Source organism: Mesoplodon bidens, assembly GCF_964165515.1.
Source record: "Mesoplodon bidens genome assembly, chromosome: 13".
NCBI lineage: Eukaryota > Metazoa > Chordata > Mammalia > Artiodactyla > Ziphiidae > Mesoplodon > Mesoplodon bidens.
The window spans coordinates 35,714,237-35,728,583 of record NC_138169.1 but is presented as its reverse complement, the minus strand read 5'-3'; the positions used below and the strand labels follow the sequence as shown (position 1 = coordinate 35,728,583).

At 42.7% G+C, this 14,347-nt stretch overlaps 1 protein-coding gene across 1 annotated transcript in view; it reads right to left on the bottom strand.

The window, feature by feature from the left end:
- Positions 1-257: 257 nt before the first annotated feature.
- MYOM1 (myomesin 1) overlaps positions 258-14,347 on the bottom strand; it is a 148,325-nt gene continuing 134,235 nt past the window's right edge. Inside the window, exons 30-38 of the mRNA XM_081252323.1 lie at positions 13,647-13,760; positions 12,885-12,972; positions 11,863-11,901; positions 11,676-11,781; positions 8,372-8,535; positions 6,181-6,217; positions 5,927-5,949; positions 3,849-3,904; positions 258-1,029 (exon numbers count right to left, since the gene is read on the bottom strand). Coding sequence (XP_081108449.1) covers positions 736-1,029; positions 3,849-3,904; positions 5,927-5,949; positions 6,181-6,217; positions 8,372-8,535; positions 11,676-11,781; positions 11,863-11,901; positions 12,885-12,972; positions 13,647-13,760 — 921 coding nt within the window. The 3' untranslated portion in view covers positions 258-735. The remainder of the gene's footprint in view (positions 1,030-3,848; positions 3,905-5,926; positions 5,950-6,180; positions 6,218-8,371; positions 8,536-11,675; positions 11,782-11,862; positions 11,902-12,884; positions 12,973-13,646; positions 13,761-14,347) is intronic.

Below are 14,347 nucleotides of genomic sequence, written 5' to 3'. Positions count from 1 at the left end.
CCTGGTGAGCTACCAGATGCACAGTGATGGAGCAAGTTCACACCTCTGAACTTCAACCAACCTGGATGCCTTATGTGATTGTGTTGTGAAGGCACTGCTTTAACCAAAAGGAATTTAAAATTCAGAAGACGTGTTACAAGAAGAGGCCAGAAAGGTCAGCCAGCGGAGGCCACCCAGCTGGGCAGCCAAACCAGTAAGAAGGAGAGAAGCACTGACGGGGGAGCGGAGGGGTGTGAACTGTTTATTAGGACCGAGAGCTTCCAAATCACCAGGCCGCCCGCAGAACGCACACGGCTCTCGTTACAACACGCGACACAGGCTGGCTGACTGAACAGCTTGTCTTGTCTGACTGGATGCTGCCTCCTCACTGCGAACCAGGAGAACTGACTGCTGAGAGGCTGGCCGGGTCCCAGCGGCTCCACAGCACGTTTCTCCCACCCCCATTCAACGTCCCTCTGACTTTATCCTGGTCTTTGCCTTAAAACTGTTTCCTAATATTTGCGCTACCAGTGTTATTTTCTTATTTGTAGGTAAAGAAAAACTATTAAAATGTCGTTAGTCGGTGCTTTCTTATATGAATAAAGATTTGACAATCCCCCCGGACCCCCAAAGCCAGCACAAAAATAGGGAGTAGGAAGCACGGAGACTTCCTTGCGCTCAGCTCGAACCCTTCGCACACACGTAGCCCGAGGCAGTGCGGGGTGGCTCGCCCCCCTCGGCCCACTCGCCCTCCGGTCACTTGGCCTTCTTGTTGCCCTTCGGGCGCTCCTCGGCGGCCTTCCTCGCCTCCTCCTCCGGGATGAACACGCTGACGGTGAAGTCGCTGATCTCCGAGCCGTACTTGTTCTTCACGACCAGCCCATACTTGCCCGAGTCGGACGTTCTGACCCCGCTGATGGTGAAGTAGGCGGTCTTGCCGGCCTCGAACCTGAGGTTGCAGTGCTCGTCCGAGGCCAAGAGCTTCTCGTTCTTCAGCCAGGAGACCTCCGGAGTCGGGTCGCCCCACACTATGCAGGTGAGGTTAAGCGCCTGGAAAACATGTTTCATGAGAGGGGAGGAGATGTGTCAGATTAACGATCCAACTTGAAGCGTCCTTCTGGGGGCCGGCCTGACCGGATGGAGGATAAACCTAAACCTCCCGGGCCGGGCTGTGTGCACCTGTGTGAGTTACAGTTTGAAATCACACCTGAGTAGGTTTCTCTGGGGCCCTGGCTTTCTGGCTTTGGGAACATTTATCATCAAAGCCCCACAAAGGCATTTGCTTCCAGTTCCCATAAACACACAGATGCCTTTTTGCTCTAATGTGGCGTTTTGGACTCTGTCTCAGTAGAGAAATCTCCTCGTTGCCATGATCTCCACCGGCTTGCTTTTGCATTTCGCTTGTGTCACCAGGCTCAGCAGCAGAATCCTAACAGCTGCTTCAGATAATGACTCATTTTCATATCCCATCGTCCTCATTTTATTTCTCCCCCCAAACCCACTCAAGCTGTTGCAGTTGCAGAGGTGCTCTTCCAGAATGTATTCGTAGTTCCTAATATTTTATTATATTACCATCTGTGCTGAAACCCTCTTATTTTAAAAGATCAATGTTTAGGCCTATAATTTTACTTTACTTTTTTGTTGACATATTTTTTAGATAATCATAGATTCATATACAGTATAAGAAATAATAGATTCTGTATATTTTTTACCCGGTTTCCCCCAATAGTAGTATTTTACAAAACTACAGTATAATATCACAACCAGTACACTGACATTGATATAACAGATTTCCCCAGCTTTTCTTGTATTTGTGTGTGTGTGTTTAGTTCTGTTCAATTCTGTCACCTGTCTAGGTTCGTGTATCCACAACCTCAGTCAAGATACAGAACCCTTCCATCCCCATAAGGATCCCTCCTGCTGTCCCTTTATAACCACGCCCACTTCTCCCTCCCAAGCTATTCCTAACTCCTGGCAACCACTAATCTGTTTGCCATTTCTCAAACTTTATAACTTCCAAAGCATTTTATAAACAGCATCATACAGTAATGTAACGTTTTGAGAGTGCCTTTTACACTGAGCATAATTCCTTGCAGATTCATCCAAGTCATTGCAGGTATCAATAGCTTGTCCCTCTCTATTGCTGAGAAGTGTGCCATGGTATGTGTATACCTGTAAGGGTCATCTGGGCTGTTTCCAGTGTGGGGCTATTAGGAATAAAGCTGCTATGAACATTTGTGTACAGATTTTTATGTGAACATAAGTTTTAATTTCTCTGAGATAAATGCCCAGGAGCACAATTGCTGGGTCATATGGTAAATGTATATTTCATTTTTTTTAAAAGAAATTGCCAAACTGTTTTCCCAAGTAGCTGTATAATTTTGGTCTACATTTCCACCAGCAATGTAGGACTGATGCAGTCTCTCTGCATCTTCACCAGCATTTGTTGTTGTCACTGTCTTTTTATTTTAGCAATTCTGATAGGTGTGTCATGATATTTCATTGTGGTTTTAATTAGCATTTTCCTGATGACCAAAGATGTTAAATTTACTTCACATTTTAAATTCCAGTCTTGCATTTTTTTCTTACCTAAGTCCAGAAATTATAAGGAAAAGAGCTAGGGCTCACCATATACAGGGAAAAGGACAGCCTTCTATCTAGAAGGACCTTATATGATCACTTGTTACCTCTTCTGTAAGAGAGTCATTTAGAATTGGGTAGATATTAAGAAATTTGATTTCTTCCCATGATTAATTAGCACTTCTTACTGATTTATTCTGCAAACACATTTCAGCAAGAAAAATATGAGTCAAACTATTGACATTAAACTTATCCAAGCAGACCACGTGTATGTTCTGGGAAACTGTGATTTCGTGCATATTAAAACTTTTATCAAAACTAAACAAAACTCCCATGCACCTTAGATGTCCAGGAAAACTATTACCTATACTATATATTTGAGTTATAGATCACAGAAAGCTGTCACATACATTCTCTCTCTTAATTCTCACTACCACCCAGTGAATTGAATATTTTGAACCTCATTAGGTGAAGAAAATGGAAAATAGAATTTCAAAACAAAAGCAACCCTGCAGCAGTTGAGCTTAAGTTCAACTGTGGTCCTATTTTCCAGGCACGAAGAAACATAGCTGGATGAACTGACCTCTCATTAAGGCCTTAGATGTGCCAATGTGCCTCATCATCATAGTCCCAATCACCCATCATACGTCTTCATTGCCCTTTGGAGGGGTGGGAAAAGATGTTGTTCCACTACAAACACCCCTCCTCCTGTGACTGGCATATTAAATTTGTTTTAATGAAACATAGGGATGAAGAAAGTGAATCCAGGTTAGAAATTACGTTCACTGCTCTTCAGAGAGATTCTTATGGATCCAAGAAATACCAGTTTAAAACCAACTGGACATAAATCAGTTTTCAGCTGAGAAGGGGCCTGTAGAAATTCACAGAGCAGCACGTTTCCCTCCAAAGGTGAGGAATCTCATAGGTCAGCCCATTTTCTACTAGTGTGAGAGGTTGCTTCTTCAATTATGTTCGTCACATAGTTATGACTGAACATTTCCTGCTTCTCCTGATGTTAAAGGGAAATCACTTCTGGAAAGAGACTAAGAGGTCTACATGTACCCACATCAGACAAACGTGCATCCTGATGTTTGACCTACAAAACATTAAGATGAGTGGAAAACTGACTGCATTTTGAACCTTGTATGTGGCTAGTCTGAAGTCAGGCGTAAGCAGCCGTGGCATACGGTGAAGATGGTAGGATGCACCTTAAAAGAAGGAACAAAGTCTGGGCACTGGAACCCCTTCCTAGCGTGGAAGAACTGGGGACAGGGGTGCTCCACGCTTACCTTGCCCTCCTGGATGGTGACCACATCGGGGAGACCTCCCACGACCCGGGCGCGATCTGCAAGCACAGGCGTTTCTGGTTAATCACTGAGACGATGAGCTCCAGCAACCAGCGCACAAAGCCGCCCAGCGGAACTCATTTTCCTGTTTAGTTTCCCTCTCCTTGCAGTTATTTTATACCTGCTTTCAATATGCAAAATAAGAAGATAATCCAGTAATTCTGAATGTTCATCTTCTTCACACGCAGGTGCCTCTATCTGTACCTGAAATATCCACTTGAGGTCACTTTGTTGTATCGAGATCTGCTCTGTAACTTTCCCGGCTATTCTCAGCCCTGGCTCTCCTGGAGGCAGAGCGGATCTTGGCCTCTTTCATGGGCTTCTCTCTGATTCGAAAAGGTTACATAACTGGAGGCTGTGTGCCACGGAGATCTGGAGGCTGGAGAAGATGTGGGCTTTCCTTGGGGCCTTCCCTAGAGAGTTCCCCTTCCTCATCTCCCGGGAGTTCTTGAGATGCTCTGCAGAGCTCCTGTCTATGGCTGAGGGGACAGGGGGTGGGAAGGGTGCCGAAATCCAGGGCTGACACCCACACCCCCTCCCCCGCAAGCCTTGTGCCGTGGGTGTGACTGCCTCGGCCCCAAGGAAGGACACCTTTCTGTCATTCAGTCAACACTAACCCAGTAGCCACCACCCTCTCATTTTTAGCCTACTTCAGTGAATGTGTGGCTCTACATCCTTATTTCTATCAATACAATCCCTTCTCCAGTAAGTCAGGCCAGATCTTAGAATGGGTCTTAACTGCCTTCTCCTGCTGACTCCGTTGCCCTTACACCACTTGTGGGCCCAACCCATCACCTGGCCCCCTGCACCGCCTGCTGTGTGGTATTAGGTGAGTCACATCACTGTGTGGACCTCAGTGTCCTCATCGGTTGGGTGGGGGGCTTGCATTAAACCCGTGGACGTGAAGCTTCTAAACTCCGCTCCACGGCATCCATGGGATTCATCCTCACTCCACCGAAGATAATTCAGCTCTTACCTATTTTATATATTGGGAAGATTTTGTGGAAGATTTTGTTTGAACTAAGTGTTCTATGCAAATGTTTAAGAACATGGAGCTAGAAGGGCTCTCAGGTCTCTTCTGGCTCTAAGCTGCTGTGGTCCAGAGACCTCTGGAAGGAGCTCATGAACCAGAGGGAGGATCAGGTTCCTTGTCCACAAGAGAGCTCAAGAACGGGCAAGGCCTGGCTCTGGCTCTGACACTCTTCCGCTGCACCTGGTGCTGGCCTCGGCCTCACAAGCTCCGGGCAGGAGCGGGAGGGAGGAAGGAGGGGGAAGGAGGGAGGAAGGCCTTGCAGGTCAAAGGTGAAAAATTCCCTTCTGAGTGACCAGGAGCCACTGACAGGTGGACAACTCCACTTCTCACTCTTCCTCCTGGCTCCCTTCCACCCAGCTCAGGGTCAACCCTACAACTTTAACCCTCAACGGTTTTCAGGTTCTGCTCCCACACTGAGAAAGAACCTGAATTATCACAATGATTCGTCTGTGACTCCCGGGATCCTGTAGACTGAGTTCTAGAAATCTCTGTGTGAAGCACGGTTGAGAGAGGTCAGGAGTCAGCACAGTTTTAGGGACACAGGCTTGACTGCTGGGTCAGGGTCACTCAGCCTTATTCGGCCCTTCAGGAAAATGGGACTACTTGCTGGGGGACCAGCTATAGCGATTTACCTGATACCAAACCTACAAAGTTTCCTATTTTTTCTTCTCTTTAACATATATACATTTTTCTGACACATGGCACCTGCTGCAAGCGATTAAAATCCTACTGTGTGATTTGCAGCCCAGAGATGTTCAAGTCAAGGCTGGGTGCCATTCTCACAGTGTAACCTGAAACCTTCTTTTCACAGACATTCTTACTGAAGAGACTAAATTAAAACACATGCAGAACACCTAAGATTTAAAATAGAGAAATGAAAGAAAAGGGAAAAAAATGCTTTCACTCTCCTACATCTGCAGTCATAACAGAAAAACAAAAGTTGTAGTTTGAAACCACACCAGAAATAAACACAAAGGGGTTTACTTACTTTTCTCCACGATGGCAGCTTGTCTGTGGTTGAGAGAAACAAACAAACACACAAACATAGAAGGATTTTTGTTTTAGTGTTACTTCAAAGTAGCCAACCTCAACTGCATTTCATGTTTTTGCTGCTCAACAAAGCAGCAGGAAATGCTGCTCAAACTGCGCTTGCCCGAATGAAAGACCCTCTGACAGCCGATGGGGAGCAGCACGCATCAGAGACAAGAGTGCCCGTGGCATCGCTGGGAAAGAGGGACTTACTTTAATCTCTGGAATTCATCAAAGGCTTCGTCGTACACTTGAAGAGACAAAAAAGAGAAGTTAGAATTTTCTCACCCAGAACTGGCCACACACAGGGGTCTATTAAAGCTCACAACCTGAGGGCAGTGTAAGCGGTCCAGACAAAATACAGCTGGCTTTGAATGAGGCTGTGCCCGAGCGGCCCCTCTACAACGTGATGGGCTTAACAAGAGAAGCAAACACTTTCTAGGCAGAAAGCATGAAATAGTGGATTTTAGAAGCTCTCAATTCAGTGAGAAGCCTTCAACCCTCCAAATAGAAAGGGAAAGATTTGCTCTGCCGAAGATGAAATGGGAAGAAAGGTCTGTTTCAAAAAATGATTGGTTGTCTATTAAGCATCCTGAGCATCAGCAAAGCTTTTCTCTCAATAAATCATCCCGCACGTCACAGCCTCTTAGCCAGACAGTTCTGTGGTCCTTCCCATGTGTTTGCGGTAAAGGGCACGAGGAATTACTATGATCACAGTGCGGGCCAGTGCTGGCCTGAAGCGATGCTTCTACACTGTGCAGGAGACGAAAAATAAGACAGGGAGAGAAGGAAATGAGAGCTATGGAGCTCTAAGAAAATTATTTTTTTCCCGATCCTTCGAGTAAGGCACTTGGAAGACTTCAGGCCAAAAGCTTCATTTTAAAATTTCTCTCACCTGGTCTTTAAGTTCCTCTGTGGTCTGGGAATCACAACATTTTATATCTAGAAAATATGTCCATAATACTAGTTTGCTCTCTTCTTTACAGAAGGGAAAAATAAGCGTAAAGCCAGGCTTAAAGCCTCTAGACCAGCTGGGCTAAGACAAGCTACTTAGGGCTGCTTTTCCTGCTCATGACACACTAGAAGGAGATGGGCACGGCTGAGCCAGTGTGTTTGGTGCCAGTGGCAACGCTGGTCAGACAATCCAGGGCCTTTTGCTTAAGGGGGATTTGAGAGCTGGGTAGTTAAATGAGCTTTGGTGAGCAGAGAGTAAAAGCAAATTTAAATAACTTTTGAATGTAACTGCCCACTTCTTGTCTCTCTTTTCTATTGTGTCTCCAAGTGTCAGATGGATCGCAGAAGCAATTCCCCGTCACCATCTCTGCAGGGTGTGACTTGCGCACAGTGTGGCCGGGGGGCCGGGTCCCTCGGGAGCTGCTCATCCTCACAGAGATCCTTCAGGGAGCCTTTCCAGTCATAAAGGGTGGGTGGGGGTGAGGGGAGGGGTACTCAGCCCAAACAACCCGGGGCAGGGTTGAAAGGCTGCTCTCTAAGTTGTGAATCTACTCTGAGGATGAAAACATGAAGAGTCATTGCATTTTAATGTACAAAGCCGTAGAGGAAAAGTCAGCCCACAGTCTCCTTTGGTAACTTCACACAAACTCCTTCTTTCTTTAGGAAAGAGTAAGATGAGCAAAGTACCAGAAGAGGGAGAAATGGCACAGGGTTTTTAACTTTTTATTTGTGATTGTACATTTTTTAACTTTTAAAATTCTAATTAATAGCTGCGTATCACCTTTCCTGTCTGTTCTTGGATGGAAAACTGCCTTCTGCATCTCATTACTTTCTTCTCCATGTCCCTATTCTTTCCAGAGCCCCTCATTCTCCCAAAAGGCCGAGAAATCTGAGGCCACTTTTCTAACTTCCCTCTGTTCCCCTCAGTATTTATCTTTGCTTATTCACATTTACTCCCTTCTGGTTTCTGAAGAAAAGGTATCCCTGCTCCTTCCCAAAGCCATTGCATTCACCTCTGCCCCGCATCTCCAAGCTTCTGTTCTTCAGAACCCCGAGACATCAATTATTCCCCGTCATTCACATCTCCAATCCTTCCAAAAATCAACCAATTTCTTGGACTCTATGAACATGCTCGCTTTTCAGTCACCATAAAATGATCCTTTTTCAGTGTTTGTTCTTGCTCAATTGATTGTAAATCAACCTGCCCTTCTCTGTAAGCATCTTGGAAGAGCAGCGCTTTCTCTCCATGTTCACTGTCTCCACTTTACTTTTTACTGATTCTCCACTCATTGAATTTTTGCTTCTACCACCGTGGCTGAATTTAAACTGCTTTATTAAAATCTCCCATCATCTTCCAATAGTCAAGCGTAATGCCCTCTCATCACACTTCATTCTTTTTAAAATGCCCTCATCTCCACAGTAGGTTCCAACCTGCAGAATACCCGTTTACCTTGTCCAGAAAGATCCACTGTCTTCTGGTGTCCAGTTTTGCCATCAAAGAGCTCCATCACGTATTTCCCTTTGTCATTCGGAGTGGGCTCATTGATCTGCAGCCAGATCTGCTCCCCGGTGACCCCACTCTTAACTCTGTCTGTGTACTTAATAGCAGTCCCGCTGTTTTTATCAAAAGAAAACATCGTAATCGTTGGCTTTCATCCAGAGCTTATCTTTACTTTGTCTCTTCTTACTGAAGGTCTTACCATAAAGTTGTACAGACTTTGAAATAACATGGGATCGGCATATGTTTTTCTGCTTCAGAGAAATTATGGGCCCTGAATCACAGAGCGTAGATTCCAAGGCCTGGGGTGGGGGTCTGGCAGTCTGCACATTTCACTCCCAACAGCAGTCTGGGGCCCAGATTGTAGCACTAATACTTCTCAGGGGTAATAATTATCTTTGTTTCCGCTCAGGTTTATTTGTAGGACTAAGGGAATCTTTAAAGTGAGAAGGCCAAAGTCCATATTATATTACTGCATATTTCATGCAGATGGTCCGTGGCTATAAATGGGATTTTACAGGCTAGTTAAAAACAGACCTAAAGAGGTTCATCTGTGGCTGACATCTATTGACACACATGGTTACAAAGCTACTTAAAACAAACTTAAATGTGCACTCAGTAGTACAGCCAAGAATAAATGAAAAGCAGAGTTGCTGTCAGAATGAATGAGGCACTTTCTCTGACCCTGGATGTGAGTTTCCCCATATTCTATAGTAGGTCACGAGCATACCCATGCGTTGTATTCTTTACAAGAGAATAAAAGCAAATAGAACCCTTTCATCTGACAGTCTAGAAATGCTACTGTTACAGATGAAGTAAGAGGAAGGCAGAGGTAGTGTACTCTCAGTGATGTTAAAATAAACTCTATGAAGAGTTTGTAAATGTGAGGAAGTAAGAAAAAAAAAAGCAGTATACAAACTACTTTATTATGGTAACAATTACGCATAGAGAAAAGACCGGAAGGAAGTACCCCAAAATATTCATACTATGGCTAGGAAAACCATGGATGATACCATAGTATAAACTCTTTCTAATTTGTAATATGATATTAAATATATTTTCTAAAACATGTATTATGTTTGTGGTTGTAATAAACAAAATGAACTTAAAAAAATAAAAATCTCCACCAAAAAAATTTCAGACTTCAAATAAATATTCAGCATTTTTCTTATATACTACATTCTTTAAAAGATATTAAAATTAAAATGCCATAAAATGTAAGGTAAAGGAACCCATCTGTACACATAGACGTTAGCCTGAGCAATATAGTATATGTCTTAGAGAGCTAGAAAGACAGATAGTGCTCAGCTTTGCTAATGGTAAGTCTGTCTGAGTTCTTTAATCTCTAGCTAATATGCATAATAGTACCTTAGGTTTGTAAAGCACTTCACGGTTTACAAAATGCCATTCATTCTCTCATTGGGTCCATCAGTGTTATGAGCTAGGACAGGTATTATTGCTCCTATTTTATATGAGAGAAACCTGGGATTCAGAAAATTAGATGTCTAAGATCCAAGGGAAGACAGGAGCAAAGTCAAGATCCAAACCCATTTCAAGGTTTTTTTCTTCATCACACCACATACTTACATAAAGACAGGGAAGACAACCAGTCCTTGGTTCCTGAACCTTTTACAGGCATACGTGTGTGTGCACACAAAACACTCATTTAGCTGACTAGACCAAACAAAGTTCATGTCTTGCTACTCTGGTAGCATTTCCTCAGAACCCAATGTTCTAATTTTTTTTGAACATGTATTCTTTTAGAGATGATGTAAAGCCTCTTGATTGATGATTCAATTAATTTATCGTCTCATTCTTCAGAGGGATATATTAGAATGTCCTAGATGTCACGGAGGAATTTCCTAGAATTTGATCTATTTTAACTTATAATTACTTTCCTAAAATGTATTCTGAAAGAAATAGAACAAAGGAATGAAACTCCAAGCATTCAAAGTGGAATTTCACTTGTTCTCATTTTTTTTAAAGAACTCAGGGAATTAATCGTTATGATAATAAACATAATAAAATACTATTCTAAAACAGTGAAGTCATTTTAGAGAAAATACAAATGACTGTTTTGTGGGACCCAGCTCTGCTTGAGTGTTCAGTCTAGACTTTTAATGCAACTTGAACCCGGGGTACTGCCGTGATGGGGCGGGGGCTCTGGAGCCAGGCTGCCTGGGCTCAGCCCTCCACCTGTCACATAGCTGTGTGACCTCAGGCAAGTCACCTCCCTGAGTCTGAGCTTCCTAGTCACTAAAGTGAGAAGAACCTACCTCCTAGAGGTTGAATATTGAATGAATTCACACATCTAAAGGGCTTGGAGCAGTGCCCAGCGTGTTGTAAATGTCCACTGAAGGGAAGATCTAAATAAACATTGTTGTCTGTATCCTCCCAGGGATGCCACAGCGACCTTCTCCTCAGTGAGGCTCATAAGGACTTTGGGAATTAGCATCTGCTGCATCCCAAGAGTGGACTAAAGGTATATGTGCCCCACCAGGTTTCTTTGGCAGCCTGCTGTCCTCTTTCAGCTCAGGAAATTTCAAGGAAGCACAGAGATCAAGGACCCTGATGACGGTATAAGTGGGAGACCTGGTTTGACTAAGAAACCTATTTTAGCTCTTGGAATCCCCAAGGAAAACTTGAGTGAAATCCCTCTATAACTGCGCAAAGGAAGCCTGGGATTAGAACAGATCTTCAGGCTCAATCCAGTTCAAATACACATTCCCAAAGTAATCCTGAGATCTCCAAAGCCTTCCAAGGAAACATGCTAATACCCACTCTGCCAACTGCTATGAACTACAACGATGATAAACTCGGGCACTGCTCTAGATCAGGCTTATTGGGTCATTGGCCATTAGTTCATACAACAGGAAATCTGGTGCAACGCTGCCTCAGTTTTGTTCCAGAGCACAGCGTGGCTTAGGAGTGTGTAGAAAGGTGGAATAAGAATCTGGCAAAGCATGACTGTACGGAGGCAGAGGTCACGTTACTGAGGTGTCTACGAGTTATGATACGTCCCAGATCACAAAGACAGAGGCTTTAAGCCATCACTGGCCTCACCATGTGCTGAGGGAGAGTGCTAACCTCACACTAAAGGGATGGCCTGGTGCTTCTGTCCTACACTCATCAACATCAGACCCAAGAAGTAAGAAGACGCCTTACCTGAGAGGAACAGAGGGTTGTTGTTTTTCCCAGTCCTTCCCCTGAGTGGAGAAAGAATTTCTACACAGCATTTACGTTGTTATTTACTTACTTGTGGGACCAGTTAACTTTCAGATCATCCACGTAGTAAGTAACAAAAGAGTACAGCCGGATGCCCTCAACCGTGCTCTGGACCTTCAGGTCTGTTGCAGACAAAGCTGCCAGAAGAAAACACATTATTTCAAACACCTGTAAGCCCATCCTGGAGAAGAATGAAGCATTGCCCTGTGAGAACTTACCTATTGTTTTACATACTTCAGCCATCAGTTCTTTAAAGGCTGTGGATAGAGATTCACAAACAAAGTTTTAGCATAAAAATGCTCAGTGTTAAGTCAAATCTCAAACTGTTAGTCACACTTGCTCTCAAAAACATCCCATCACAAGGTGAATTTATTGACCAATTGGTAACAAAGAACTTAATTTTTATCAAGTTTCAAAAGATTCCTGCTCTTATTTTGATATTTTTGCTCCCTTGAATTCTTTGTAACTGTCACCATGTTTACATTCTAGAGAAAGAGCCACAATGAGATTTCCAGGAAGCTTCTTGGTTTTAGGATTCTCATCTTCCTAAGTCCCAGGAAGGCTTCATTTACATTAGAGGAAGTGTTCTTATCTGTGTCATCAATTCATGATGGATAACCATCTAGGTCCCCTGGTATTTCTCAGCCAATAAACACATTTAGTCCTGCCTCCACCAGGAGTAGGAAGGGAAATCAAAGGCATACTTCTGCTGTTCGTTAGCAACGTTGCTAAAGATCTTGTTCAGGAACAAAACTGGAAATGTGGGCACCCCATGTAGGTTTTCGTTATCATGATTTAATTGTCCTCAGTAGTCTCTGGAAAATGGAAGTTGCTTTCTTGCTCTGCTATTAACTGAGAGGCTTCGAGTTTCATATATAATCTTTCTTGCCACCTTTTAGAGAGTGGACTCTTGAGACATGCTTTCATGGTAGTTTTTGATCCGGGAACATTTTTTCATAGGGTTGAAATAAAAATGATGATTTATATTGAAAACAGACCTCTCGTGGATTGTGGACTATAAATTCTCTGAGGATCAAAACTATACTTCTGATTTCAAGGAAGACTAACAGTGAAGCATTTTTTAATAAAACAGTAGTTCGCTCAGCTGGAATGGCAATTAAAACAAAATCTGTGGGCAGAAGATCAGCGTGACTTCAATGATTCAGCTCAGCCTCACTCAGAATTCTGGTCACCGGTATACAGAACACACAGAATGGACCCCAGCAGTGGGTGGACTGACCTTCATCCACAAGCTTCAATCTGCTCTTATCTTTTCCTCTGTCGTCTTTCAGGATAACTTCATAAATCCCAGCATCTTTCTTTGAAAACTAAGGGGGGAATAGATATACCACATTACAACTTATTGTAGCCTCAGAATATGGTGTTTGCATTTTTCAGGCCCTGAGATTTATAGAACTGCCGTCAAAACACACTGAACAAGCATCTAGCCATGTGAGCAATGAACAGTTCGCAGGTGAACTATCCATCATAACCTGACCAGCTAGCTGTCCTGAGTTTTCACCCTCTAAGGCTACAATTGACTTGAGGCTTAAAGTCCTTATCTTTTACTCTGCCTTCATATTAAAAACTAATGAGCACATGTATTTGAAAGGCATGCTCTTTTAGACAAAAAGTAGATAAAAACCTATATTTAAGTGAATACTATGATCGTCTCTGTACCTTTAGGGAACAAGTTATCATGAGGCTTAAGAGCAAACAAAGAAGGATCCACTTAACTGTCCTGCCACTCACCCATCTATGAAAAAAACTAGCTCAGAGAGGCAAGAATTGTGGTGTCCAGCCAACATTGTTTGGATATCTGACAAATCCTTGCATATCACAAGGTGAGAGAAGCCTTTGTGTCCTTACAGCTTGCTTTTTGGGTGACATCAGGGCAGGGATCTTTCCCCGGGGCAAAGGAACACATAATCTAGTCTCTGTCTTTTGGAAGAATGTAGGGTACAGAACTAATACATTACATTTTATATTTATAGTCACCTACCTCTGTTATAAGGAGGGTACATATACCATCCTTAAAGTCATGCTTTTCATCCACTGATATCTCCCTTTCATCTTTATACCACACAATATGAGTCTCCTTCTTAATATTTGCCACCTAGAAGAAAAACTGTAGTTATACTTCTCGAAATAAGGGAATGCTACTCTTATGAAACTAAATAATTCTCCATGTAGCATTGGATATAAGAAAAAGCATAGATTTCTAGAAGAATCAATTGAAAGCTATTTTAACTGATAAAGAGTTTAAAATAAAATGGATACAAAAGAATAAACCTAAATCAATAGCATCTTTATTTCCAGCAGAAAAAAATTTGGCTTTAAAATCACCTGGTGGACAAGAAAACATAGAAACATACATACTAACATACAGACTTAAGTAAAAATAAAAAATTGAAAACCAAAGGAAGATAAATCCCATCAGATTAAAATATAGTCTGTGTCACAAAAACAAATGACTTTATCAAAGTATCAGAATGAGTAAGCCCCAATCTATGGCTAAATATTTTTAAAAAGGTAAATGAAGCTTTGTAAATAAATGTGGAAAGGAAATATGTTTAAAATTATTTAATTAAAAACTTCTCCAGTTTTATTGAGATATAATTGATATAATATTGTATAAGTTTAGGGTATACAACATAATGATTTGATATATGCATATATTGTGAAATGATTAACACAGTGAGT